Raw genomic sequence first — 27720 nt, forward strand, 5'->3', positions numbered from 1 at the left:
ATTACATTGACTTATGATCATAAATTCTCAATTCCTAACACATTGATCACACTTTCAATGATTCACTTGTCTTTAAGGCACAGATTGTGGTTAGTACTCTTTGCCTAGATCAGGGGTCGGCAACCTGCGGCATGTATGCCAAAGGTGGCATGCGAGCCGATTTTTACTGGCACGCTGCTGCCAGCCGGGGTCCCAGCTGCCGGCCCCGCTCAGCCCGCTGCCTGCCTGGGTGAACGGAACTTCAGGCCAGCAGCAGGCTGAGCGGGGCCGGCGGCCGGGACCCTGGCTGGCAGGAGCCGGTGGACGGAACCCCAGACCAGCGGTGGGCTGAGCCACTCAGCCCGCCGCCGGTCTGGGGTTCCGGCTGCCAGCCCCTTGCCAGCCGGAGTCCCAGCTGCCGGCCTCACTCAGCCTATTGCCGGCCTGGGTGAATGGAACCCCCAGCAAGCTGAGCAGGGCCGGCGGCCAGGACCCCGGCTGGCAGGAGCCTGCAGACAGAACCCCAGACCGGCAGTGGGCTAAGCTGCTCAGCCCGCCGCCGGTCTGGGGTTCTGTCTGCCGGCCCTGCTCAGGGCGCTGATGGTCTGGAGTTCTGGTTGCCGGCTCCTTGCCAGCTGGGGTCTTGGCCACCTGCCCCGCTCAGCCTGCTGCCGGCCTGCGTGAATGGAACCCCGGGCCGGCAGCGGGCTGAGCGGGGCTGGTGGCCAGGACCCCGGCTGGCAGGAGCCAGCGGACGGAACCCCAGACCAGCAGTGGGTGAGCTGCTGCTGGTCTGGGGTTCTGTCTGACACCCCGTTCAGCCCACTGAAGGTCTGGGGTTCTGGCCACTGGCCCCTTGTCAGCCGGGGTCCTGGCCATCGGACCTGCTCAGCCTGCTGCCGGCCTGGGATACCAGCCGCTGGTCCCGCTCACCTTGCAGCTGGTCTGGGGTTCCATCGGGGGGGCCCTATAAATGTAAAATTTATTACTGGCATGCAAAACCTTAAATGAATGAAGACTTGGCATGCCACTTCTTAAAGGTTACCGACCCCTGGACTAGATTGATCCAAAAGTGGACAAATTTAGAATATTAAAAACAATTGCTTAAAGTTACTGTTTTCAGTCTCTAGGCCAATTTGCTTAGACATAGAAAGGAGTTAAAAACTAATATATTCTTACTTGAGGTCTCACTAGAGTGTGTGTAGACTTATCAAGATAACCTAGTTATTTTTATGTGAAAAAATAGAAGGGGAAATAGTTTGTGAAATGAAACCTCACCACTTCTTTTCCTGTTCACCCTGGGATGGGGGAGAGTCCTTTCTGCGCGGCAGTTGCTCTTAAGATTCTGCAGCTTCTTGTTGGGTTCAATCAATTTTCTTGAGCACATGGTGACCTCAGTTTTATATACTAGAGTTTATGGGCTCTTTGGAGAGGCCCATCCTCTTATTCCTATGGGACACATGCCAAGTGGGTGCTCAGATTTCAATTTAGGGTATATTTATGCTGCAGTGTAAGTCCAGGGTTCAAACTCAGGGTTCATGCCTAACCCCTTCTGTCTACATATAAATCATGCTAACCCAGGACTTGGACCCAGGGTCCCAGGACCCCACAGTGGTGGAGGGTCTGAGCCTGAGTCAAGCTGGGACCCAGGGTTCAAGCCCTATTGCTTTGCAGTGTAGATGCAGCCTCACTGCAATTGTGCTCTCGGAGTCTGCCAAAAGTGTTCCACAATCTCATGCTCTGACTTTCTTTGTCCTGTGTTCAGTCAAGTTTTCCCACACTGCACCACAAACAAAGGGCTAGAGCGACCACATTTTAGGAAGGCACTGGGAAGTCAGGGGTGTAGGTGGTTGGAATTAAGCTAGCAAAATGCAGTGTAAGATGCTGGAGTCCCAGCTTGGGACCCAGGGTTCAGCAATTCCTAACCTTAACTTTGCAGACGAGTGTAGACACTCAAGCCCATGGCTAACAAATGCAGGGTTTGCTAACTTGAGTTCTCCTAACTCTGGACTTACGTTGCACTGTAGACATATCCTTAGTTTTTCTGCTGTTTCCATTGGTATGCAGGAGATGGTGACGGGGTATAACAAATTTCTTCAATTTTTTTCTTACCAGAGGCTTTTTAAGTTTGATTCATTTCAAGGATTGTATTTCATTATTTGCCCCCACTGTCAGTTGGGGTACTCCCCTCCCCAAGTAATTTCTTTTCATATTTAAAAGTTATATCCTTTTTTATATCTTCTAACATTTCTTCTTCCTTGTACCAGACAAATCCTATTACTTCTAGAGTACAACAATTATTTACAGTGAAAACCAACAATATCTCTTATAATCTTCTAATTTGGAGGATATACTCTGTACATTCGTAGAACCATAGAGTTAGAAGGGATCGCAAGGGTCATCTATTCTAACCCACTGCCAAGATGCAGGATTTATTGTGTCTAAACCATCCAAGACAGATGGCTATCCATCCTCTTTTGAAAACCTCCAGTGAAGGAGATTCCACGACTTCCCTAGGCAATTTGTTTCATTGTTCTACTGTTCTTAGATTCTTTGATTGTACATAAGCATTTCACATTATTTAGGACTTACAATACAAGGAATATTTTCCACATATAGAAGGAGGTAGATCTGACTTTCAACACAAACAAATCTGTAGCTTCTAATCTGGGGTGAAAGACGGATTATTCTTGGTATATTTGTTTAATAAGGAAAATGATGTGTAGTTCATAATTTGGGATTAAAACATGGTTTGGATTTCTTGGAATGACAGGCAGTTTGCCCAGTTTGCCCTTCAATCTTGCAGCCACACTTCTAGTTTGTTTAACTTGCAGCTTCCCCACCCATCTCTTGAGCCAGTCACAATGTGCAATGGGCCACATTACATAGGAAAACAGGGTGCGACCATTGGTTGGTAACTTGGAGTTCTTTTTAGCAAGGTTGGGAGTGAGAAAGAGGTTTCGCCCATATGCAAATTATGAGAGATTTTTGCCTAGGTGATTAACAATACTCTTAGCCATTTTAGTTTCTATTCTTGGGAAAGGAACTCCCAACTTTGGCTTATCTGTGGGTCCTTAGAGAAAGTGTCTCAAATTATGTGAAACATTTTTAAAATTGTCTTTACTTCTTAGATAGATCCTATTTGGGGATAAACAAAGGTGGATAGCTATTCATACTTTTTGAAGGCCAGAAGGAATCCGTAGTTATTAATATTGAAGGCATATGTGTTCTGTGTATCCCTTACACCTCTTTGTGCATGCTGTCCATGGTCAGTAACACTCACCTCCCACTTTTTTGTTAATTTTCCTGGTCTTCCCCATAAAGTGCCCCACTATGGGCATCTTCTCCCCATCCTTGATCTTCCTGCTCCACTGGCTCTTTTGGAGGACTCTTCTTTCCTTGAGGGTTCCTTCCCCTTCCACCTTCCTTTCCCTTGTAACCCTTCACCCTCAGGGGTTTCTCCTCCTGGTTGCTGTTCTTTGGAGGGCGGGGGAGAGAAGCAGCTGTTCCTTGAAACTGTGGGGCTTATCAGTGACACAGCATACGCTTGTTAAAGGTATTTGTACTTCTCGATGTACAAGGATTTATATGGAAGTCTCACTTGTGCATTGACATGAGATTATATCAGTATACTATGATTCCATTAGTACATTTTAGTTAAACAGAAATTAAAAGGAACAGTCACAAGAGTGAAATGCCTGCAAGCTGCAAGGCAACTTTTTAAAAACACCATAATAGAGGCTCAAATTATACACCCCAAATAAAAAAACAGGATAAAAAACGCTACTATGGCTAAACAATAGAGTAAAAGAGGTGGTTAGACACAAAAATACATTTTCTAAAAATTGGAAGTCAAATCCTACTGAAGAAAATAGAAAGGAACATGAACTCTGGCAAGTCATGTGTAATAATATAATTACACAGGCCAAAAAGGAATTTGAAGACCAGCTAGCCAAAGGCAAAAAAACTAGCAGATTTTTTTTAAAGTACACCAGAAGCAGGAAGCTTGCCAAACACTCAGTAGAGTCACTGGATGATCGAAGGAGCGCTCAAGGAAGATAAGGCCATTGCAGAGACACTAAATGAATTCATATGCATGGGTCTTCACATTAGTCTCCCTCACATTAGTATCCAACCACCGTTCACCACTCACATCCTCCCTGCTTGGCTCTCATCTCCCTTTCATGTTTCAGTATCCTAAGAAACATAGACAAGTCCAAAAAGTGCACCATCTGTGAGGTTAGCTTAGCAGGCTCAGTGGAAGATAGACTGTATCCTGCCTGCTTTCAGACCACTGATGTTGTTACTGCCAGGGAATGGAACTGGTGAAACTGTGGCTCTCCAGCCCACTGAAGTTGCCATTTCTTGAAATGGGTGCTATTGTCCTTGGAAAAGTAGGCTGTCATCCTGCCAATCTACCCATCCTCTCAGGATGAATTCCAAGAAATCTATGGAAATCAGTCCGAGAGAGATACCACCAATAGTGTCAAATTGCGTCAAGGAGGGGAAGAGAACTTGCTCACCCTTGGAAGCCAAAAAAGGGAAAGAAAAAGCCTAGGAAGTACTGCAAAGCTTCCCCCACTCCTCCTTCAGCTTGTCAGTCTAAGAAGGAGAGCTTTCTCAGTCTGATCAAGAGCAGGCACCACAAATGAACCAGTAAACAAAAAAAAATTGCCAACAAGTGTAAAAAAGTGGTGGCTGCAATAGAGAATCATCCAGTAAAGAAGGAATCTGCAGACAAACCCCGGTATCTTTGAATGCCCAAGCAGAGACTGCATTTCCTCTCCATCTGTCCTTGAAGAGTGTCTTAAGGGAAGAATGTGAGAACCCATACAAATAAAAACACCTGAGCGAACAGGCTCTGAAGTTGTCTAAGATTCAGGAATCAAAGGATACCATCCTGGCCCTATTTAAGGCCAACAGGACCATATCCTCCCTAGAAATAGAAATGGTCATTTCCTCATAGGGGGAATTTTTTTCTTCAAAGATCAATTGATAGAAAGTTACAGTGTGTTTTCAGGAGGGATTTCAAAACTGCCCTTTGTGCATTGTTTGTCACTGTTTGATTTGCCAAGGTCGCTCTGTCCTGGCTTAAATAATGTTATGCATTCATCTGACCATCAGGAAAATAACTTCCCATCAGAAGGCAGATTCGGGAAAATGTTACTCCCAGAAAAGAAATCTTTTGGTATTTCTCCCCCTCACCCCAAATAATAGTGCTACATTCAAACTTTCTAGATTAACATGAAGTAAAGATAATTGTACAAGAAAAGTCAGAAAAAATTATGGAATGGTCATTGGGATTTCAGAGAGGAGTTCTGATTGTATAATTGGGATATTTTTAGTTGCTAGTAAATCACAGTAACTGCAGTTGGGAAAGAGGAAGAGTAAATCTTACAGAGGTTGAGTATCTTTAGAGAGAAAGTAGCTAGATAGAAACTTCCTTGGAATCTGCAAGATTATAAAAGCCAGCCAACTACAGGTTAAAATTGTAAAAGGAAAGGTATTAAATAATTCCTGCATCTGAGTCTCAGATCTGCCTTTTAGGGGGGAGTGGATAAGGCTCTGACTATGAGGCCATCTTTTTCTATAAGCCCAATAAAAGCTAGCAACTCCAAACTGGGCCTTCTCAATTTTTGGTAGATTGTTCATGTGTTTTATTGCTGCATCAACATAACACTTCAGTTTTCAGGCTGACCATCTTATCTCTAATATGCTTTTTATCTGTTTCAAGACTAACAAACATGTTAGAGGCACCTGCAAAGGTAAAAGTAATTTCTCTCTCAAGATAAATTCTGGTATTGGTATCAGCATCATATTCCATTTATACACTGCACAGTTTCCTGAAGTGTAAACTTAGGAGTTAATTTATTAAAGTTAATTTTAATTTTTTTCAGACTCTTGCAACATCACAAGGCAACCTACTTGAAAATAAGGATCTGATTGAATCTTTGAATCAGACCAAAGCAAGTAGTGCACTCATCCAAGAATCTCTTGCTGAGTCTCACAAGCTTCAGATTTCTCTTGATCAGGTGATGTCTATTCTTAAAATGTTTCTTTTTATTATTTTTTCAATGTCAGAAATAACATTATTGCTCCTGTGTAATCCTGTTGATGTCCATGGACCAGCCCTGCAATATATAGGGATTATCTCCTACATACGTTATTTTCCGCTTTAGTTGGTCGGTTATTATTTTTGTACTATTATACTTGCTATTTAGCTACATGTCTAATGCTAAAATGAGAGCACTTATTGTGTCTGTTGTTTAAAGATGGACATGAGCAAATCAGAGGTGAAATCCTGGTCCCACTGAAGTCAATGGGAGTTTTGCCATTGATTTAAATGGAGCCAAGATTTCATACATGCATCTCCATGTGTATGGGTAGTGCTGTGCTTATTTCTTTCTTTGAAGTAAGGGATATTTTCAGATATACAAGCCCCAAAAGCGTTTTTAATTGTTACACTTTATCAATTTTACACTTCTTGAATGAATACATAACTGAAACAATCTTTTTAAAATAAAAAAAATGGTTAAAATGAAAAGAATAGAAAAGTAATTTTGAACTAACATGTTTTATGCCAAATTTCAAACTGGAACTAATGTAAAGGCCTGGATTATATGCCCTAAAATTGGGGGGTTTATAATAAGAATACTATAAATTAAAGCATTAGGGCTTATAATAAGAGTATAAACATAATTTTAATTCTAGTAACACAAACGAACTTGTTTAATTCTGATTTGTATGTGGATTAATTTTTTAGTGTAGTAGAGTTTAAAGTATGTTAGGAACCAAAATATCTTTGATTTTAATGTGATTGGATATGGTATATTCTGAAGCTGTATAATGTATCAGAGTGGTTTTTTGCTAGGTTGAACAAGTATTTGTTCAGTGACCCTTAGATGGCAGTAGAGTACTGATCCTGAGTATTTTTAATTTTTATCCACAGGAGAGGGATGCCTATCTCCCTTTAGCTGAGAGTGCCAGCAAGATGTACTTTATTATCTCTGACTTGTCCAAAATTAATAACATGTACCGTTTTAGTTTGGCTGCTTTCCTACGACTTTTCCAAAGGGCTTTGCAAAGCAAGCAGGTATGTCCTGTTTTTTTGCAGCTGTGAATTCAGGAGAGGGATCAATATGCTTGTGGTTTTTAAAAATTCGTAAGTGCTCTAGATGTTTTTAAAGAATAACACAACATTAGTATGGACATGTTGTACTACTATACATTATACATTCCAAATATATGTATTTACTTTCAGTATGTAGGAGTCATATCCTTGTTGCAACACTCAAAATCAAGTAACATCCATTCTTCTTTGAGTAGTGTCCTTGTGGGTGCTCCACTTCAGGTGCGCCTGCCTCCTGTGCCTTTGATCAGAGATTTTTGGTAGCTGTGCCCATTGGGCCTGTGCATGTGCGCCACACGTCCTTGTGCTCCACTCTGAGGCTATATGGGGCTGTGTGGGCAAACTGCCCTCAGTTCCTTTTCAGCCACCTTTGGCCTGAGATGGAGTCTACTGTGTGCTTATTATCTCTAGTATTTAGCAATTAGTTAATTAGTTAGCGTATAGTTAGTTATCTTATAATGTTTATAGTTGTTGGAACCATTCCCTTTTTTCTCTTTCCTCTCTCTCACACACACACACACACACACACACACACACACACAGAGACCTCTAATTATATCTATGAAAATACATATATCTATGAAAATACATATATTTTCATAGATACAGTTAGGTAATTTTTAACCACTTTCCTCTTCTAGGGGTCATTTTTCATTATTTTGCTCAGGAATGCTGGGCCTTCCCAGGATTCAAGAGGTGCCTTTCCTGCCATGAAGCTATTCTGATCAGTAACAGGCATTCCCAGTGCCTCCACTCTTTGAGTGATATTCATATCTCCCAAATCTGTACTTCCTTCAACGGTAGATCCTGTAAAAATAGGGAGATCTAATTTAAACTCCTGATGATAGAGAAAGTTCTATAACCAGCTTCGGATTCAGGGATGGAAGACCCCCTGGGGCATAGACTTCCCAGTACGGCCAGTGCCCCATCCACATCAAGATCTCAGTCACCAGAGACTGCTAAAGAGATAGGCAGTACTGCAGCACTGAATACATCTATTGTGCTGAAGTCCTCAGCATAGGTAGCCTCGACATCTGCTTCTAAGCCGAAGGAGGTAAGGAGTAAATCTCCAAGAAGAGCTCAGTTACCTATGCACAAGAAGGCTACTGAGACCTCAAGTTCCAAGAGGAGTTCCTTGCAGGCTCTGAGTGATGCTGGTACTGCAAAGGCAAAGAGGAGTCAGTTGTCTAACAGAGACTCAGTACTGATTTTGGGTACCCATACCCAAAGTGGCAAAGACATTGTTGAGAAGAGTTCTAAGCATGTCCCTAAACAACACTCGATGCTGGTAACATGAAAGTCAACAATACCAAAGACCACTTGGTTATCTACCATACTGATGGAAATGGAGCCGATTCACTCCCATGCCAAGTGCTCGGTGTTAGAGATGAAAAGAAGGAACAGGGAGACCCAGAGGCAGATTGAGTAAATGGGCTTCTTTATTGCGGTACTTGTTCCCCTCGACCGAATTGTCAAGTAAGCTCACCTCACACTCTTTTATCTAAGTTAATATGTAAATACCCACATTTACTACAACACCCCCAAAATCCTTATTTGATCATATGAATGCCCATATAACAAATATTAATAGCTATATACTGAATATAATTATACCTGCCCTGTTTACTGTTTACAGCATTAAGCATATTCTACAGACATTTTTACGTTGAAGATACATTTCTTTGCAGTAATCGTAGCCACAAGTTCCCTTAATCAGCAGTTCACAGGGGAGGGAGGAAGGAGCCATGACCCCGAGCTCATTTATGTAGCTGGGAAAGGAAGGGAGTGGGGAGATAACACTTCTTCACCCAAAGGGTATCCCTCAGACAACCACATTCCTTATGCAGCTGCAACACTTATCTATCCTTAACAAACAGAAGGGGAGGGAAAAGGGTGGCAACTTTATCTATCATGTGAAGAGACGGTGCCTGCCTGTGCCTTTACCCCCTATAGCGGTTACCCAGGTTTTTACTTAACCCTTACATACCCCAGCGCTCGGTACCACCTGCATTGGTATCAAAGCCATCCTCCTCAGGTTCTCACTCAACCCTGTCTTCGACAACATCAATACTCCAAGAATTTAGGTACCCTAAAGACCTGATAATATGTTTGGAGCTTGAGTCTCCTTAGTTAATGGGTGCTGGGGGTTTGTCAGCATCAAGATTCTCTTGGTCATCTACCGCTCGGTCACCTACCACTCAGTCATGTGGAGTACCTTACTCCCCCTTCTGCTTTGCAAGCTGAACATCTGTGCTCCCTTTGGAATATGTGGAAGAGGACTCCTCAGACTCTTAAATTTCGGTGCTCAGTTCCCTTGTCTATTCTAAGACACTTAGCTCTCCCCTCTACATTGATGTATTACAGAAGGATAGACCTCAAATGACATCACATATCAGGAACACAGACGGATGCCTCCACCTAGGCCATATGGGCCCCCTCAGTGGCCTTTCTGGGACCATTGGTGATCTGTGATCAACAATTTGCAATGAGGTCTTTGCACTGGAGGGAAAAGAGAAGGGACCATTCTTCTCAAACTCCTCTACCACCGCCTATGCCAGAGGAGATCTGCAAGAAGCAAGGCTGAATAAGGAGGTGACACCTCTTACTCATAGTTCCTCCTCATTGCCTGATGAAACTGTGATGCTTCCACTATCTTCTATGATGGATAACTTCAGACAGTTTCAGGACCTGATTAAGCAAATTGCTGACACGCTTAGAGGAGGTTCAGGAGTCCCATCATAAATTCCTAGATATTTTACACACTTTGACATCTATGAGAATATCCGTTCCAGTCAATGAAGCTCTGATGGAGCCCACTAAGACAGTTTGGCATACCTCAGCCTACCTGCAAGAGGGCAGATAAAAAGTATTATGTCCCTGCCATGGAACTGGAGTTTGTATTTTCTCACTCGGCTCTGAATTCCCTAGTAGTTGAGACCTTTAATGAACAAGGCAGACAACATAGCTCAAAGCCCGCCCTGTACACTAAGGATCACAGGAAGCTTGATCTTTCTGGACACAAATCTTACTCTTTAGCCCCCCTCAGAATAGTGAAGCATTAGGCACTCAAACCCATATAAGACTATTTAAATTACAACCAATTCAACTGGATTACTGAGCACGTGCTAGAGGTACATTGTGACCAATTAAAGGCCATTATACAACATGGTCAGTTCCTGGCAAAGACATCGCCCCAGACCTCCTTGAATGCGGCAGATACTGCAGCGTGGTCTATATCTATTACTCTGGTTATGAGAAGTGTGTCTGGGGCTCCAGGTATTAGGCTTCCCCAGAGAGGTCCAGAGTACCATCAAAGACCTCCCCTTTGCAGTTGCAAGCTTTTTGCAGACTTGATGTATAGATCTCTCCACACTTTAAAGGACTCGAGAACCCTGCTGAGATCCATAAGTATGTATACTCCTGTAAATAAGAGGAGATTTAATAGGTTTCAGATGACACAAAGAGCACACCCAGCCCCACATGCAACTTATCATAGACCATCTGAACCTCTTTTAGCTATAGCTACATCTTCTCAGCCATCTACAACCTCCATGCAATCATTTTGATGGCTTGGTCAAGAATCACACCCATCCAATCAACAGGGTTTTACAGTTGCAACATCATACCTCCCCTCCCCCCACCTCCTTATGGATGCTGCCTCTCCCATTTTCAGGCTGCATGGAGAATGTAACATCAGACAAATGGGTTTTGGAAGTCATAACATCTGATTACACTATTGATTTCAAGTCTATCCCTCCTACCCATTCATCCTTCCCGTAGCTCTTCAGGGACCCCTTCACAATCCATTGCCGGCACTAGAGGTGGCCTCACTTACATGTTTGCATACACTTGCTACCTCTAATCAGATCCAAGTCAATAAGGATAATGACAGACAATGTGGCTTGCATATATTATATCAACTGTCAAGGAAGAGAATAGTCCCAGTCTCTCTGCTGAATTGGTAAAACTCTGGAATTGGTGCATAGCCAACCAGATAGTCATCTGAGCTTATTAAGTCACACATATTTAGTTGTGGTTTAGTTGGGGTTGATCCTGCTTTGAGCAGGGGATTGGACTAGATGACCTCCTGAGGTCTCTTCCAACCCTAATCTTCTATGATTCTATGATATTCAGAACACCAGGACAGACAACCTCAGCACTCATTTCTTTCTATATTATGAATGGGAACTGAACTCCACAAGGCTTCCACAAGATGTTCTTAGCTTGGGGTTTCCTGGAGATCACTCTGTTTGCCATGGCAGCCAACACAAATTGCATCAGCTATTGCTCCAGAGGAGGTCTTAGTCCCTAGTCCCTGAGGGATGCTTTTCTCATCTCATGGATGAAAAGACTTCTCTACATGTATCCACCAACACCGTTACTATTAAAGGTTCTCAGCAAAATCAAACAAAATCAGGCCAGAGTCACATTAATAGCACCAACATGGCCAAGACAAGTTTGGTATTCCTGTCTAGTGAGACTGACCTCTCACTCTTCATAGCAGTTTCCACTTGATCCTTGCCTAGTGACTTAGGATGCTAGTCGAACATTTCACCCCTGTTGACAGGATCTTTCTAGGGCTCCAAGTATGGTTCCTTGATGGTTCTCAGGAATAGAGATATCCTGTTTGTCAGAGGTACAACACCTTGTATTAAATAGCAGAAAAGAATCTACAAGAAATACTTACCTCCAGAAATGAAAACAATGTTATCTTTGATGTAACTATCATCAGATTTTGCCAACTCGCTCTCTTCTTCCTAAGGTATTGGATTACCAGTTAGAAAACATCCAGTCTTTCTATGAATTCCATTAATGTTCACTTAATAGCAATAACAGCTTTTCACACACCCCTAGAGGGTTTTTCACTCTTCGGTCACCCAACTATAGCAAGATTCCTAAGAGGTTTTTTAAATATCTCCCCACAAGTCAGAGATCTTACTCCTAGCTGGGATCTGAACCTAGTCCTTAATTGCATTGTGAAACATCCTTTTGAGCCATTAGCTATGTATTTTCTATTAGTTTTATCATTTGAAGACAGCCTTCCTGATAGCTATCACTTCTCCCTGAAGGGTTGGAGAATTGGGGGCTTTAATGGCAGTACCAACATTTACGTTACTCACCAGACAGAAAGTGTCACTGTGGACTCATCCAAGATTTTTACTTAAGGTGTCCTTAGAATTTCATATTAATCAAACCATTCATCTCCTGTGTTTTTCTCCAAACTGCATCAGATTAGTCAAGAAGCCATATTCCATACCCTAGATGTCAGGAGGGCATTAGCCATCTACGTAGATAAGACCAAACTATTTAGAAGATCTCATAGATTAGTTGCATCCATTGCTGACAGAAACAAGGGTTCAGTAATTTCAAAACAGAGGTTATCAAAGTGGATCTCTGGTTGTATTAAGATCTGTTACAACAGAACTCATGTTCAGCCTCCTTTGAGAGTGATAGCACATTCCACAGGAGCACTACCTACATCTGTGGCCATATTAAAGGATGTACCAATTGCAGACGTTTGTGGAGTGGCAACTTCTTCTGTTCATACTTTCTCTAATCATTATGCCGTAGTGCCTGGGGAAAGATCAGAAGCTGATGTAGGCAATGCAAGTCTTCTGTATTGGACTCTGCTCTGAACCTCCCACCTCTTTAGTGGAGTGCTGCTTGGGAGTCACCTGAAGGAGAGGTAACTCACCTTTTCCAGTGACGGGAATTTTTTCAGATGGGTGTCTCTGTGGGTACTCCACTACCTGTCCTCCTTCCCCTCTGTTTCGGAGCCTCCCTTGTGGGACTTTGCAGTGGAGAAGTAACAGAGGATAGTTCACCCACAGAGCCGCATGTAGCCTAGGCCTGGGCCACAAGGATGTGTGGGGCATATGCACGGGCTGAATGGGTACTGCTACCAGAAATCTCTGATCAAAAGCATAGGTGCAGGTACACTTGAAGGGAACACATCTTTAAGAACTCTAGTTACTGTACCACCTAAGTAACCTCTTTTTCTGTAGTTTAGGCTCTTTGGCTAAGATTACAGTACGTATGAAAAAGCAAGGCTGAATATAGTGAACCTTGAGATTTTATTTATTTAATTGTAGGCTCTTCAGTGATTAGCTAATCTGTGAATAAAGCAAATTCTACCCGTAAGGGACAGAATAAGGAAAGGAACAAAGGCTTGGGATTCTAAATGTTTCAGTAGTTTAGTAGGAGGAAATGGAACCTTTCACTAGTTTGAATACAACCTAATCTAGCATGACCAAAATATAGCTCCTGTCCCCACAAGCCCATTCTCTCCCCCTGTTATTGTAGTGGATAACACAAACACCCTCCCTGTTGATCATCTTCAGATTCATCTTCAGATCAGCCTTCTCATTAACTCCACAAATTAAGGCTGTGACTAAATGTTACCACTTCTTCCTGAACCACATTTCCAAGATATGACCTTTTCTCCCTACCCCTAACCCCACTTCCAAAACTCTTGTCCAAACCTTGAATGTCTCACACCTCTATTTCTGTAATCTCTCTGGCTTCAATGCTTTCAACTTTACCTCCCCCCACCCGTTCAAGGCCATTCAAAGTGCTGCTGCTAAAATCATTTTGCTGGCTCATTACTCTGACTATATAAATCCCCCTCCCTACAATCCTCCACTGGCCCCACCTCTTTCCATAACATCAAACACTAACTTCTTGTCTTTATTTTCAAAACCTTTCACAATTTAGCGTCATACTACCTATCCACCCTAATATCCTATTGTAAGGTTGATTACCTGCTTCTCTGACAAGTGTCTTCAAGCTTTCTCCTGTGTTGCCCTGTAGATGTGGGAAAACTTCCCATCAAGTCAATCTGTAAAGCCACATTATCCTTCTTCAAGTCCTTCCTCATAATGCTTACAGTACACTGAAACCTGATAATGGCTAAGCATGTGCAAATTGTGCTTACTGCTGCAGATTAGCCAAAAACTATACAGATTCTATTATTTTTATTACACCCACCATCTCCTCTACCCTCACCCTGATACCCTGGTTTGTTTCATCCTCCTGCTATGTTTGTCTTTTAGATAGTAAATGTTTTGGGGGCTACGAATGTCATTTGCTATATGTTTTGTATAATGCCTGGTACAGTGTGGCCCAGCCCGGCTTGAGTGTCTATATGCAACTGCAATTTAAATGTATAATAATAATAATATAATATAGAATCATAGAATATCAGGGTTGGAAGGGACCTCAGGAGGTCATCTAGTCCAACCCTCTGCTCAAAGCAGGACCAATCCCCAACTAAATCATCCCAACCAGGGCTTTGTCAAACCTGATCTTAAAAATATCTAAGGAAGGAGATTCCACCACCTCCCTAGGTAACGCATTCCAGTGTTTCACCACCCTCCGAGTGAAAACGTTTTTCCTAATATCCAACCTAAATCTCCCCCACTGCAACTTGAGACCATTACTCCTTGTTCTGTCATCTGCTACCACTGAGAACAGTCTAGATCCATCCTCTTTGGAACCCCCTTTCAGGTAGTTAAAAGCAGCTATCAAATCCCCCCTCATTCTTCTCTTCCACAGACTAAACATCCCCAGTTCCCTCAGCCTCTCCTCATAAGTCGTGTGTTCCAGTCCCCTAATCATTTTTGTTGCCCTCCGCTGGACTCTTTCCAATTTCTCCACATCCTTCTTGTAGTGTGGGGCCCAAAACCGGACACCGTACTCCAGATGAGGCCTCACCAATGTCGAATAGAGGGGAACGATCACGTCCCTCGATCTGCTGGCAATGCCCCTACATATACATCCCAAAATGCCAATGGCCTTCTTGGCAACATCAGGACACTGTTGACTCATATCCAGCTTCTTGTCCACTGTAACCACTAGGTCCTTTTCTGCAGGACTGCTGCTGAGCCATTCAGTCCCTAGTCTGTAGCGGTGCATGGGGTTCTTCCGTCCTAAGTGCAGGACTCTGCACTTGTCCTTGTTGAACCTCATCAGATTTCTTTTGGCCCAATCCTCTAATTTGTCTAGGTCCCTCTGTATCCTATCCCTACCCTCCAGCGTATCTACCTCTCCTCCCAGTTACGGTCATCTGCAAACTTGCTGAGGGTGCAGTCCACACCATCCTCCAGATCATTTATGAAGATATTGAACAAAACCGGCCCTAGGACCGACCCTTGGGGCACTCCACTTGATACCGGCTGCCAACTAGACATGGAGCCATTCATCACTACCCGTTGAGCCCGACAATCTAGCCAACTTTCTATCCACCTTATAGTCCATTCATCCAGCCCATACTTCTTTAACTTACTGTCAAGAATACTATGGGAGACCATGTCAAAAGCTTTGCTAAAGTCAAGGAACAACACGTCCACCGCTTTCCCCTCATCCACAGAGCCAGTTATCTCGCCATAGAAGGCAATTAGATTAGTCAGGCATGACTTGCCCTTGGTGAATGCATGCTGACTGTTCCTGATCACTTTCCTCTCCTCTAAGTGCTTCAGAATTGATTCCTTGAGGACCTGCTCCATGATTTTTCCAGGGACTGAGGTGAGGCTCTCTGACCTGTAGTTCCCAGGATCCTCCTCCTTCCCTTTTTTAAAGATGGGCACTACATTAGCCTTTTTCCAGTCGTCCGGGACTTCCCCCGATCGCCATGAGTTTTCAAAGATAATGGCCAATGGCTCTGCAATCACATCCTCCAACTCCTTTAGCAAAATTAATTAATTAATAATAATTAGTAAGTCAGTAGTGAGGCCAAGCTATCAGCGTATGAAGGCTATTAGAGACCAAGGATTTAATGAGTATGGAGAATTAACTATTCTTTCATTCTTAGATGTGGTTCCTCCAAGGCCGGGATAAAACATGGGTGGGGCAGTGTGGAGAAACTTGTGTTATCGCTTCCTGCGATGTGCCTGGTCTGAAGTTTAGAGAAACAGTCTCCTGGGTTGTCAGTTTAGTCTATTTTCCTTGGTGTAGTATCTGAGTAGAGCAGTGGGAAGTGTAATAGTTTATGTGCAAATGGTTGCAGGTTCAGATCCCCTGGAATTTGTCACAGATGTTTTGAATATTCAGCCTGTTTTCCATGACTAAGGCCAGAATGTTCATATGTGAATTTAGACCTCTAAATCTATATTGTGGGACATAAATACAGTCACTGGGGGCTGCAAGTGAGCTCAGTAGGACATCTGAGTGCTCAGCAACTCTGAAAATTAGGCCTCTTATTTAGGTGTCTGACTTTAAACACATGGGCTGGATCCTCAGTCTTAAGTGCCCATTGTGCACTCTAGGTATTTGCACATATATACATGTTTTTGTCCCGCTGAACTTTTCATGTTCAAACTACTTTTTTTCAGGATTCAGAAAATACTGAAGAAAGAATTATGTCTCTTATCAGCTCATTAAAACATATGGTGTATGAATATGTCTGTCGCTGCTTGTTTAAGGTAAGATGCATTTTCTTTGCTCTTTTCTGTACTAAATGTGAAACTATATTCTCACAGCAACCATAACTTGGCCTGCTTCACATATGCAGTATTTTGGATCACTGTATATACTATAATACTAAATTCTGGGTGTGTATGAGTAATGGGTGCATTAGCTTGTGGGAGCTGACTTTGTATCATGTAATTGTTCTTCAGCAGGTAATACACCAAAACAGAGCAGCTTTGTGGCTGCTTTAGGAGAAAAAATGACCTCTGTGCCCCATCAGCAACCTACTACATGTACTGTCGCTCTTTTAACCCTATGCAGAGATCATGGGGTTCTTTCAGTGCTGAGGCTGCACTAGCCTCTGCAGAACTGCAGCAGAGGCTACAAGTTTGTCCCCATCAAACACATAGTTCTTGTTTAGGAAGAAGCAGAAACGGCTTTGGCTCTCTATCATAGAATCATAGAATATCAGGGTTGGAAGGGACCTCAGGAGGTCATCTAGTCCAACCCCCTGCTCAAAGCAGGACCAATCCCCAATTAAATCATCCCAGCCAGGGCTTTGTCAAGCCTGACCTTAAAAACTTCTAAGGAAGGAGATTCTACCACCTCCCTAGGTAACGCATTCCAGTGTTTCACCACCCTCCGAGTGAAAAAGTTTTTCCTAATATCCAACCTAAACCTCCGCCACTGCAACTTGAGACCATTACTCCTTGTCCTGTCCTCTTCTACCACTGAGAATAGTCTAGAACCATCCTCTCTGGAACCACCTCTCAGGTAGTTGAAAGCAGCTATCAAATCCCCCCTCATTCTTCTCTTCTGCAGACTAAACAATCCCAGTTCCCTCAGCCTCTCCTCATAAGTCATGTGTTCCAGACCCCTAATCATTTTTGTTGCCCTTCGCTGGACTCTCTCCAATTTATCCACATCCTTCTTGTAGTGTGGGGCCCAAAACTGGACACAGTACTCCAGATGAGGCCTCACCAATGTCGAATAGAGGGGAACGATCACGTCCCTCGATCTGCTCGCTATGCCCCTACTTATACATCCCAAAATGCCATTGGCCTTCTTGGCAACAAGGGCACACTGCTGACTCATATCCAGCTTCTCGTCCACTGTAACCCCTAGGTCCTTTTCCGCAGAACTGCTGCCTAGCCATTCGGTCCCTAGTCTGTAGCAGTGCATTGGGTTCTTCCGTCCTAAGTGCAGGACTCTGCACTTATCCTTATTGAACCTCATCAGATTTCTTTTGGCCCAATCCTCCAATTTGTCTAGGTTCCTCTGTATCTTATCCCTGCCCTCCAGCATATCTACCACTCCTCCTAGTTTAGTATCATCCGCAAATTTGCTGAGAGTGCAATCCACACCATCCTCCAGATCATTTATGAAGATATTGAACAAAACCGGCCCCAGGACCGACCCCTGGGGCACTCCATTTGACACCGGCTGCCAACTAGACATGGAGCCATTGATCACTACCCGTTAAGCCCGACAATCTAGCCAACTTTCTACCCACCTTATAGTGCATTCATCCAGCCCATACTTCTTTAACTTGCTGACAAGAATACTGTGGGAGACCGTGTCAAAAGCTTTGCTAAAGTCAAGAAACAATATATCTACTGCTTTCCCTTCATCCACAGAACCAGTAATCTCATCATAGAAGGTGATTAGATTAGTCAGGCATGACCTTCCCTTGGTGAATCCATGCTGACTGTTCCTGATCACTTTCCTCTCATGTAAGTGCTTCACGATTGATTCTTTGAGGACCTGCTCCATGATTTTTCCGGGGACTGAGGTGAGGCTGACTGGCCTGTAGTTCCCAGGATCCTCCTCCTTCCCTTTTTTAAAGATGGGCACTACATTAGCCTTTTTCCAGTCATCTGGGACTTCCCCCATTCGCCACGAGTTTTCAAAGATAATGGCCAATGGCTCTGCAATTGCAGCCGCCAATTCCTTTAGATTCAATTTCCTTGAATCTTTTTTGTTTTATGTGTGTGCGCTCGTACAGTGTCCCGCATAATAGGTCCCTGATCTCTAATTGGAACCTTTTCACTCTTCAGCACTACCACAGTAATACCAGCAATAACTAAATAGTTACACAAGTAAAAAAACATACACACACACACACACAACATTCACTGGCTTGAATTTTATTCTTAATAGTACTTCACACAGTGTGGCTTAGAATCAGAAAATTTAATATTGATAGTTATAAATATTTAGGGGTTTTTTTTTAAATCACCCTGATGATTAGATTCTGCAATAAAATGTAGAAATACATTTGGAAATGTAGATGCAACCTAAGGTACTTCTACTGCACACAAAGAAAGATAAAGTGGTTGAGTTGCTCGAGCATCCTTATACACTTTTTGGTTCATGTGCAGTGTTGTTTTTTCTATTTAGCTTGAATAATATTTTTCCTCTGTTGTTGCAGGTCATTAAAGGAATATTTGCTTAGGCATGCTTTGAGCATGCCTCGCTGTTAATTTTTGCTGTTGTGTCAATTGACAGCAATATGACACCACTGGACTATCTAAGAATAGAGAGAAAGTATGATTTTATATGTTAGTATGCTAGACACAGTGGACTGAAAAGGAAGTGAAGAGACACTGAAAAATCATTGACTTCTTTTGTAACAGTAGACTTTTTAATAACATTGTTTTTTTAAAATGGACTAACCAATCTGACAATTTGAACATGCTGAAGTGTTTTAACCTAACTGATGGATTAGTGTGTTGATTATTGATTAACCTCTTAAACTACAGTAGTCGATAAGGGTTCAGTCTCCTCAGTGGCTACAGCATCAGGAAGATTATTACCAATATTGTTAGAATGAGAGACTTGAGGATCACACAGGAAACACTTGCAATTTATCACCAGTCCATTGATTAACAAATCCACCAAACAGATGAACAATTCCACAAGCCCTGAAATACAACAGCAGATAGAGCAATAGTACAAAACGTTCAGCCCTCACTCACATCTCCTGCTTGGGAACCCCAGAGTGTAAGTCATTATCTTCCTCGTCATCATCCTTGTCATCATCAGCAGTGGTTGTCACACAGGTGTGTCCCAAGGCATGCAAACTGGAATACACTTTTATAATTTGTTATGCTGATGCCCATTGAGGTTCATACATAGTTATGAAAATTTCAGTTCCTTTCCCTTATCTATATTTCCACACCCCACTACATTTCGGGTGCGCCGTTTTTCAAAGGTTAATTTGTTAGTTCATCTTATACTCATTAACATTTATGTCACTCAATCACCATAACAACTTGTGGTAAATACGTTGCTGACTCTCTATGTCTGCAAAAATCCCAAAAGTATTTTAAATGGAATTAAATGGTATATTACAGTATATATTTCCTAAATATCAGCATTAACATATCTACTGTTGTAACAGTTTCATCTTGTGACATAGACTCATTCATTGGTAAATACCCATATATTTTGATTATAAATACCTAATGCTCCAGATCAGGCTTGCAAAACAATCTGTATAAGAAAGCCAATGAGCATATTTTGTTTTTCTATTAATCGCATACAATATTAGTTAACGCAACTAACATAAAGTAAAATTAAATGATCCCGTTTATTAGTATCATAGATGTTGGAGATGAAAATGATGCCTTAGGTCACATACTTCATCTTCTTTCCTATAGTACACTTAAATAGTGTTCCCTGTGGTACATTTTTTAGTATTTGATCCAAACTTCATTGAAAATTCCCAAGCAATGCATCTTACATCAGTTCTCTTGGGAAACTATTCTAAACAGTAATAGAGCTCATTGTTAGGCAGTTTTTCCTGATATTTAGCCTAATTTTTCAAAGTCTTAATTTTATCTGATTATCTAATTGCTCTTCAGTTCACTACCTTCAATATGTCAATATATTTCTGAGATTTACACAGTTGAATGCCATGTTGCAGAACTGTATAAAGACAGGAATATTACCTATCTCCTTAGCAACATATTGCTACATAATTATATTCATATTTTGTTGTTGTGTTATTGAATCACAACTCTTATGTAATTTGCTGTCCAGTATCATCCCCAGGGTTTTCTGTCCATATTTAAGTTCTCTAGCTCCCTTTTGTTATTTTTCTGCACCCTTCTTTTTTCTTCCCCTTTTTTCTTTCTACCTGTTGTTGGTGACTGGGTTAAAAGGCTCCACAGATGTTTGCACTCTGCTCTTGCTGTTTTTCCTGTATGCCACAGTTTACTTTCTTGTTTCTTCAATGTTATCACAGGTATTGTTTCACCTTGGGATGCTTTTGACTCTTTGTACTGTATATGACTGCTTTCTTGTGTTCGCTTAGTAAGTTCACTTGCTACTCAGGGTCCATGTACTAATTTCCAATCAGAAAGGACATCAGTTTACATTTGATTTGAATGTAACTCTCCTAGTCTTCATTCCTGAAAAAGTTTCATGGAACTTCCACCTCAGCTGACCTTGATTCTTTTGAAATTAGTTCTATATCCAGTTAAGTTATTTCTTGAATTGAGTTTCATTGTTGGCTGTTGTCAGGGTCAGCAGTTTAAACTCTTTTTCTTAGAACTTTCTTGGGAAGTCCATCAAAACTCTCCTGTTTCTCTTATTTACTTCCACCAAGTCATAGGCCTTTATGTCTGCCCCCACACCCCATCTTCAGCACTAGCTCACTGCCTCAGCTGTTTGCCCAGCCACCAAGCTTTCAAATAAAGAACCAGAGGCACACATAGAAACTAGTAATTGTTATTGGTGTTTTTATCCAGTTGAATGTGGAACACTGTTGTTACTTACTTTCTTCTCTATCTCATTTAGCTATAGAATTTTGCAGTTGTTAAGGAGAAGCTCAGCAAGTCATTAATCAAACTTTTTTTTTCTCATGTGCGCTTCTCAACCACTTTCCAGCCTGAAAATGAATCATTATCATTTACTTTTGTTGTGAGATCACTGATGTTACCACATCTGATCCTTTGATTTGTCAGGGTTTATAGATGAATTTAAAATGCTATAATTTAGCATTAAATGTGAATTTACTGAAAAAACTGGCATTTATATGGTGGCTTGGTGCAGAAATGAACAAGTTCGTAAGTTGATTTCCAGCTGAACTGTGGCATTGCCTGATGTCTTAACATCTAAACTGTTCTATATGTAATGATTTCTAAGTAAAGGACGTTTTCAATAAAAATAAAAGCAGTTGCATACTGGTAAACTAAATGAGTCAGACATTCCTTGCATTATTTAGTTTTGACTTTTAAAAAATGAACGCATACTACATATACATCATTAAAAAGAGGCATACTCAAGTAGTATGGACCTGAGACAGGCTGGAATGCAGGTGTACATTCTTTGGTCTGAACCACAAGAAGCCTGTTCTCATCCCCTCATAGGAAATGATCCATATGGGCCCCTGATAAAAACCAAAAACATAGAAGGGATTTCTTATAAGAGGAGAGATTACAGAAACTGGACCAGCTAGTGACCCCTGTATTTTGGACCTTGTCACCCTAATGAGATTTGTCCCCTCTCTTTTGGGTACAATGGTTCGATGCAATGGCCAGGACCTGTGGGCACAGAGTCACTCCAGACCACTCCAGTGGTTCATGCTCTGAGAGTCAACCTGGAACAAAGATGTGAATTTATCCTTGTGTTGGCAGCAAAGCCAGCACAACCTGAGGAAGGACAGTAACATGAAAGACTTCACACTATAACCGACACAAGCCTTAGATTTCTTACAGGCAGGATTGATGAGGGATTATCCCCTTGTTATTCTTTGTATATATGTTCCTACGGATACTCCACTGGAGGATTTGTCCGTGCCTGTGCACTCTCAAGCAAAGACTGCAAAGTAGTATTTGGGGACCTGTGCCTGTGCAGAATGGTGCCTCGTGCTCTGAAAGAGAGTATGTAGGTAGGCACCACTCTGTTCCTTCTCAGTCACCTGCAGTTTGAGATGGATAGTTCTTCTGCCTGCTGTATTCAGCTTCCTGCCTTAACTTGTGAATGACTGTTTTATTTATTTGGTTTAGTTGTTTCTCTTTTTGCATTATTTATTTTCACAATACCTTTATTTCACTTTATTTTTTGTGGGTCAAAGAGAGGGGGCAGCTCCTCCTTTTCTCCAAGTTTTTGTGTTGGAGCATAATTGTTATGCTGAAAACCCCAGGGTTTAAGACCTGTGAGACTTGCTGCAGGTCTTTTTCCCCTGCCAAATGAAAGGTCTGTCTGGGTTTTCAGAGCAGATCCAAGAACAACAGAGAGGCTAGACTTAAGCTCATACTAATGAATATGCCCTAGCTCCTGAGGTGTCCGCTTTCCGCTCTCCCCGTACATCGGCGTTTGTGGCACAGACACCCTTGGTCACTGTTTCTGCTTTGTCTGCAACCCCAGACAATTTAAGTTCAAAAAAGAGAAAACATACCTCCCTCAGCATGGAAATGAAGAAGAGAGGCAGATCATCACACAAGACCCACTCTTGGAAGACTTCTCATCTCTGTAAGGATACATTCTCGTGCTGAGTCTGGTACCATAGCATCACTACTGAGGAAGCAGCTCTGCTCGGAGGTGCCTACACAAGAGCAACTACCACAGTGGCACCTTCTGATCCATTGTGGCTCCGAGAGACACTGACAGGGCTGCCATTCATGCCCTAGTAGTGGTATCTTGCAGTGCCTCTCAAAGGGGACATGCCCCTTCAATCATCTCAGTACCACAACAACTTCCATCTCACCACCCTAATTCTAACTTCGGGTGAAGGATATCAGAGTCATCCACCCCTTTCCAGGTTCCTTTCTTCAGAGAATCTCATTATTTCTGATTAACCTGAATCTCTAATTATGGGAGGATCTATCAGCTTCACCTCCACACTACAGCTACAAAAGCAGCATGTTGGGACTGGTTTAAAACTCCAGCCTTCGGTACTGATTAGAACATCAGAGGATGTTCTAATGCAGGGGAAGATTCCTCTGACTCAGAGATTGGTACAGGGATCCATCCTGTTACCATTCTACCTTATCCCCAGTATCCCCTTTCATAAAGTTGCTTCTGGGGAACCTACAAGACATCATAGACCCAGAGATTATGATTATCATTGGGGTCCCTTCCCTTGTACACCTCCTCAGTGAGGTTACAGGGACCCATGGGCCCACTTTGGCAACCAACTCCATTGGATGCCTAAGAGAAAGCACTGGTAACCACCAGTACTGTACCAATGACTGGCTCCTACAGACTATCCTATAATAAAGTGAACATTGGCACCACACACCTCAGTACACACACTTCTCAGGTACTGGCACATATGCAAGAGGAACAGGCGTCTCAGAGGAGATGTCACCTCCATCTGGAAAGTCCTGTTCATTTCCAGACAAGGTTGTAATGCCACCACCACCCTTCTAGGTAGATGAAAAGTCTAGCATACTCCCTTCAAGTGCCACTTGAGGAGGTGCAAGAGTCCAAACATTCCCTGGTTGATATCATGAACATCAGTCCCCAAGGAAAGGTTGCCCTGCCTGTCAGCAAGGCACTCTTATCTCCTGCACATGCCCTGAGGCAAACACCTGCCACAATTCCACCAACATGTAAGTGTGTAAATAAGAAATACTACATCCCACACAAAGGAATAGGGTAATTCTTCTCCCACCCTAATCCCAACTCTCTTGTGATGGAGGCTATGAATAAGAGGAACCATCAAATTCAATCTAGGCCCTCTTCATCAAATAAGGAATCCAAATGGCTGGACTTGATGGGAAGGAAGTTTACCTGTAACATTCACAGGTGCAAACAGGAGATGAGGGAATAGATTTATTGTGCCTGCTCCCCTCTCTAGTGAAGAAAAACATTCATCCCAAAGTTTACCATACCTGGAAATTTTTGTAGTCTGGTGGAAAGAGTCTTCCAGTTTCCAGGACCAAGATTTTTCAGAATGGGGACCTAGAGTTAGGTTTCTAAGTTCATATTTAGAAACATAAAGAAATACATATATTATTTTCAAAAGTGTTGAGCTTCCAGCATCTCCCCACTGACTACAGTGGGAGTTGTTGGGTGCTCACAATCTTTGTGTATCATACTGCCTATTCAGGAATCCAAATATGACCATAACATCTTTAGACATCTGTTTTTGAAAATCTTGGCTTAGATATCTGCTCCCTTTATCCCATTGAGCTACTGCTGGAACTTCTACCTCCTGCATCAGCAGAGCACATTATTTCAAAACATTTCTAATTTTTATTGTTTCTAAAATAATTTTTGTTTTTTGGTTAAAACTCCATCCCCTCTCTTCCTGCAAGATTTGTGTGTATTCAGATCTGGAGTTGTGGTTTGAGTCTGTCTCCAGTTAACTATCTTGGGGTGATATATAGTGTATCTGAGTGATGTTCCATGTCGCCAGTTACTTGAAACTAAAAATTTTGCTGCTGTACTGATCAGGACAGGTGCTTAGTGACTGAGGTTCTGTTAGCTAGCTTTACTCAGAGGTAAAATTAGAAAAGCAGGATGGTGATGTCTGAAAAATGTATTTATCCATTTACCTTGCTCTTATTTCAGGCTGATCAACTAATGTTTGCTCTGCATTTTGTAAGAGGAATGCACCCTGAACTTTTCCAAGATAACGTAAGTACTGTAAAAAAACAAACCCAGGTGTTTTACTTGATCTTAAAACAGCCAAATAAATGTAAATTAGGATTCATACATTTGCGTAGTGGCCTGGTGCAGTAAATATACAGTGGTTATTTTTGTATTTATGTACTTGTATTTCTGTATGATAATTTTAAATAGTTTCTTGTTTTGGGTATTAACTTTAATTGTATTAGGTTGGAAATATAGGCCATCATTGGAGAGAGCGTGGAAAAGTAAATTTTAAAGAGGGGTTTTAAGGAGAAGGCACAGCATGGCTTCCAGGACCAGGATAAACATGTGGGAGTGTAGAGAGAATGGAAGAAAATGCAGTGTGTTTGTTAGAGAAAGCTCTGACAGGAAGGTGATTAGAGTTAGTGTGCAGATCCCAACTAGGAGAGAGGTGGAAAACAACAGAGAAGATGTAGGGTGATGGTGAGGACGAGAAGTTTGAATCTGATGTGGAAATATATGTTGAGAAGGTTAAGAGATTGAAAGAAGTGAGATGGCCTCTGCAGCAGGAGGGAAAGATGAGTTTGGTAATGGCATTTTAGATAAACTGTTAGGCCTTGTCTAGCTTGCGGTGGTGTGCAGGGTACGTATAGTACATGATGCAGTGAAAGGCAGGCTGCATCTACACTGCAGTGTGGCTAGTTACATGTGATAGGAAAAGGCTTTGGCTGTGGAGAGGCAGCAGGGAAAGGCTCCGGAAGCGGGACAATTCACTGCTAAAAAAAGGCAGAGTAGATATGGGAGGCACTGTTTGGGCATGTAGAAAGCCATGTAGCGTTTGACATCAGTACCCAGAAAGATAATGGAGCTAATAATCAAGCAATCAATTTGCAAACACCTAGAATATAATGAGGTGATAAGTAACAGTCAGTAAGGTTTGTCAAAAACAAATCATGTCAAACCAACATAATAGCTTTCTTTGACAGGGTAACAAGCCTACTGGATAAGGGGGGAAGCAGTAGATGTGATATATCTCGACTTTAGTAAGTCTTTCGACACTGTCTCGCAGGACCATCTCATAAACAAATTAGGGAGATACAACCTAGATTAAGCTACTGTATGGTAGGTGCATAACTGGTTGGAAAACCATTCCCAGAGAGTAGTTATCAGTGGTTCACAGTCAAGCTGGAAAGGCATATCGAGTGGGAAACTGCAGAGGTCAGTCTTGGGTCTGGTTCTGTGTAATATTGTCTTCAATGATTTAGATAATATCATAGAGATTACACTTATAAAGTTTGTGGATGATACCAACCGGGGAGGGGTTGCAAGTGTTTTGGAGGATTAAAATAGGATTAAAATTCAAAATGACCTGGACAAACTAGAGAAATGGTCTGAAGTAAATAGGATGAAATTTAATAAGGACAAATACAAAGTACTCCACTTAGGGAGGAACAATCAATTGCACACATACAAAATGGGAAATGACTGCCTAGGAATGAGTACTGAAGTAAGGGATCTAGAGATCATAGTGGATCACAAGCCAAATATGAGTCAACAGTTAACACTCTTGCAAAAAAAGCTATCATCATACATTAGCAGGAGTGTTGTAAACAAGACACAAGAAGTAATTCTTTCCCTCTACTCTGCCCTGATAAGGCCGCAACTGGAGTATTGTGTCCAGTTTTGGGTGCCACATTTCAGGAAAGATGTGGACAAATGGGAGAAAGTCCCCAGGAGACAGCAACGAAAACAATTAAAGGTCTAGATACATGACCTATGAGGAAAGATTGAAAAAATTGGGTTTGTTTTATCTGGACAAGAGAAGACTGAGGTGGTGACATGATGACAGTTTTCAAGTACATAAAAGGTTGTTACAAGGAGGAGGGAGAAAAATTGTCCTTGTTAACCTATACGAATAGGACAAGAAGCAACGGAGGGTTAGGTTCGACATTCCTAACTGTCAGGGTAGTTAAGCATTGGAATAAATTGCCTAGGGAAGTTGTGGAATCTCTGTCATTGCAGTTTTTAAGAGCAGGTTAGACAAACACCTGTTAGGGATGGTCTAGATCAGTGGTTCTCAACCACAGCCCACTTGTGGCCTAATCAGCACACAGCTGTGGCCCATATGACATCCTCAGGGCTATAGAGGTAGTATATATACTGTGTGGATGCAGCCCACATAATACATAGAGAGCTGCATATATGGCCCACAATGGTAAATATGTTGAGAACCACTGGTCTAGTTAATACTTGAGTGCAGGGAAGTGGACTAGAAGATCTCTCGAGGTCCCTTCCAGTCCTACTCTTCTATGATAGTAAACCCTAGGATTCTGACATGTCTGTTATCTGCTCACCTAAGCAGTGCCTCACTGTCTACACTGCTATTTATACCCATACTAACTGGCATGCAGTGTTTATACTCTACGCGCTGCCATAAGTGTAGACCTACCCTTAGGATGCAAGATGTGACTCAGACCAGAAAGAAAGGAGGAGGTGGAAGATTACCAGGGCAAGCACAAGGGTGTTGGAAGTAGTGAGAGTGAGAGATGAATTATAGAGCTGTTATAGAGAAAGAAATGAGGGGGGAAAAAGACAGGAAAGTTGAAAGAAATAGTGGAGACAGTGATTGTACAAAGGTTGCAAGGTTAGGGTATGAAGAC

General features: G+C 42.1%; 1 protein-coding gene across 1 annotated transcript in view; it reads left to right on the forward strand.

The window, feature by feature from the left end:
* The window catches only part of DYNC2H1 (dynein cytoplasmic 2 heavy chain 1), a 389779-nt gene that overhangs the window by 175096 nt on the left and 186963 nt on the right, over window positions 1–27720 (forward strand). Inside the window, exons 68-71 of the mRNA XM_074957219.1 lie at window positions 5877–6011; window positions 6929–7072; window positions 16438–16527; window positions 25040–25105. Coding sequence (XP_074813320.1) covers window positions 5877–6011; window positions 6929–7072; window positions 16438–16527; window positions 25040–25105 — 435 coding nt within the window. The remainder of the gene's footprint in view (window positions 1–5876; window positions 6012–6928; window positions 7073–16437; window positions 16528–25039; window positions 25106–27720) is intronic.

Source organism: Natator depressus, chromosome 1 (assembly GCF_965152275.1).
Source record: "Natator depressus isolate rNatDep1 chromosome 1, rNatDep2.hap1, whole genome shotgun sequence".
In the NCBI taxonomy this organism is placed as follows: Eukaryota; Metazoa; Chordata; order Testudines; family Cheloniidae; genus Natator; species Natator depressus.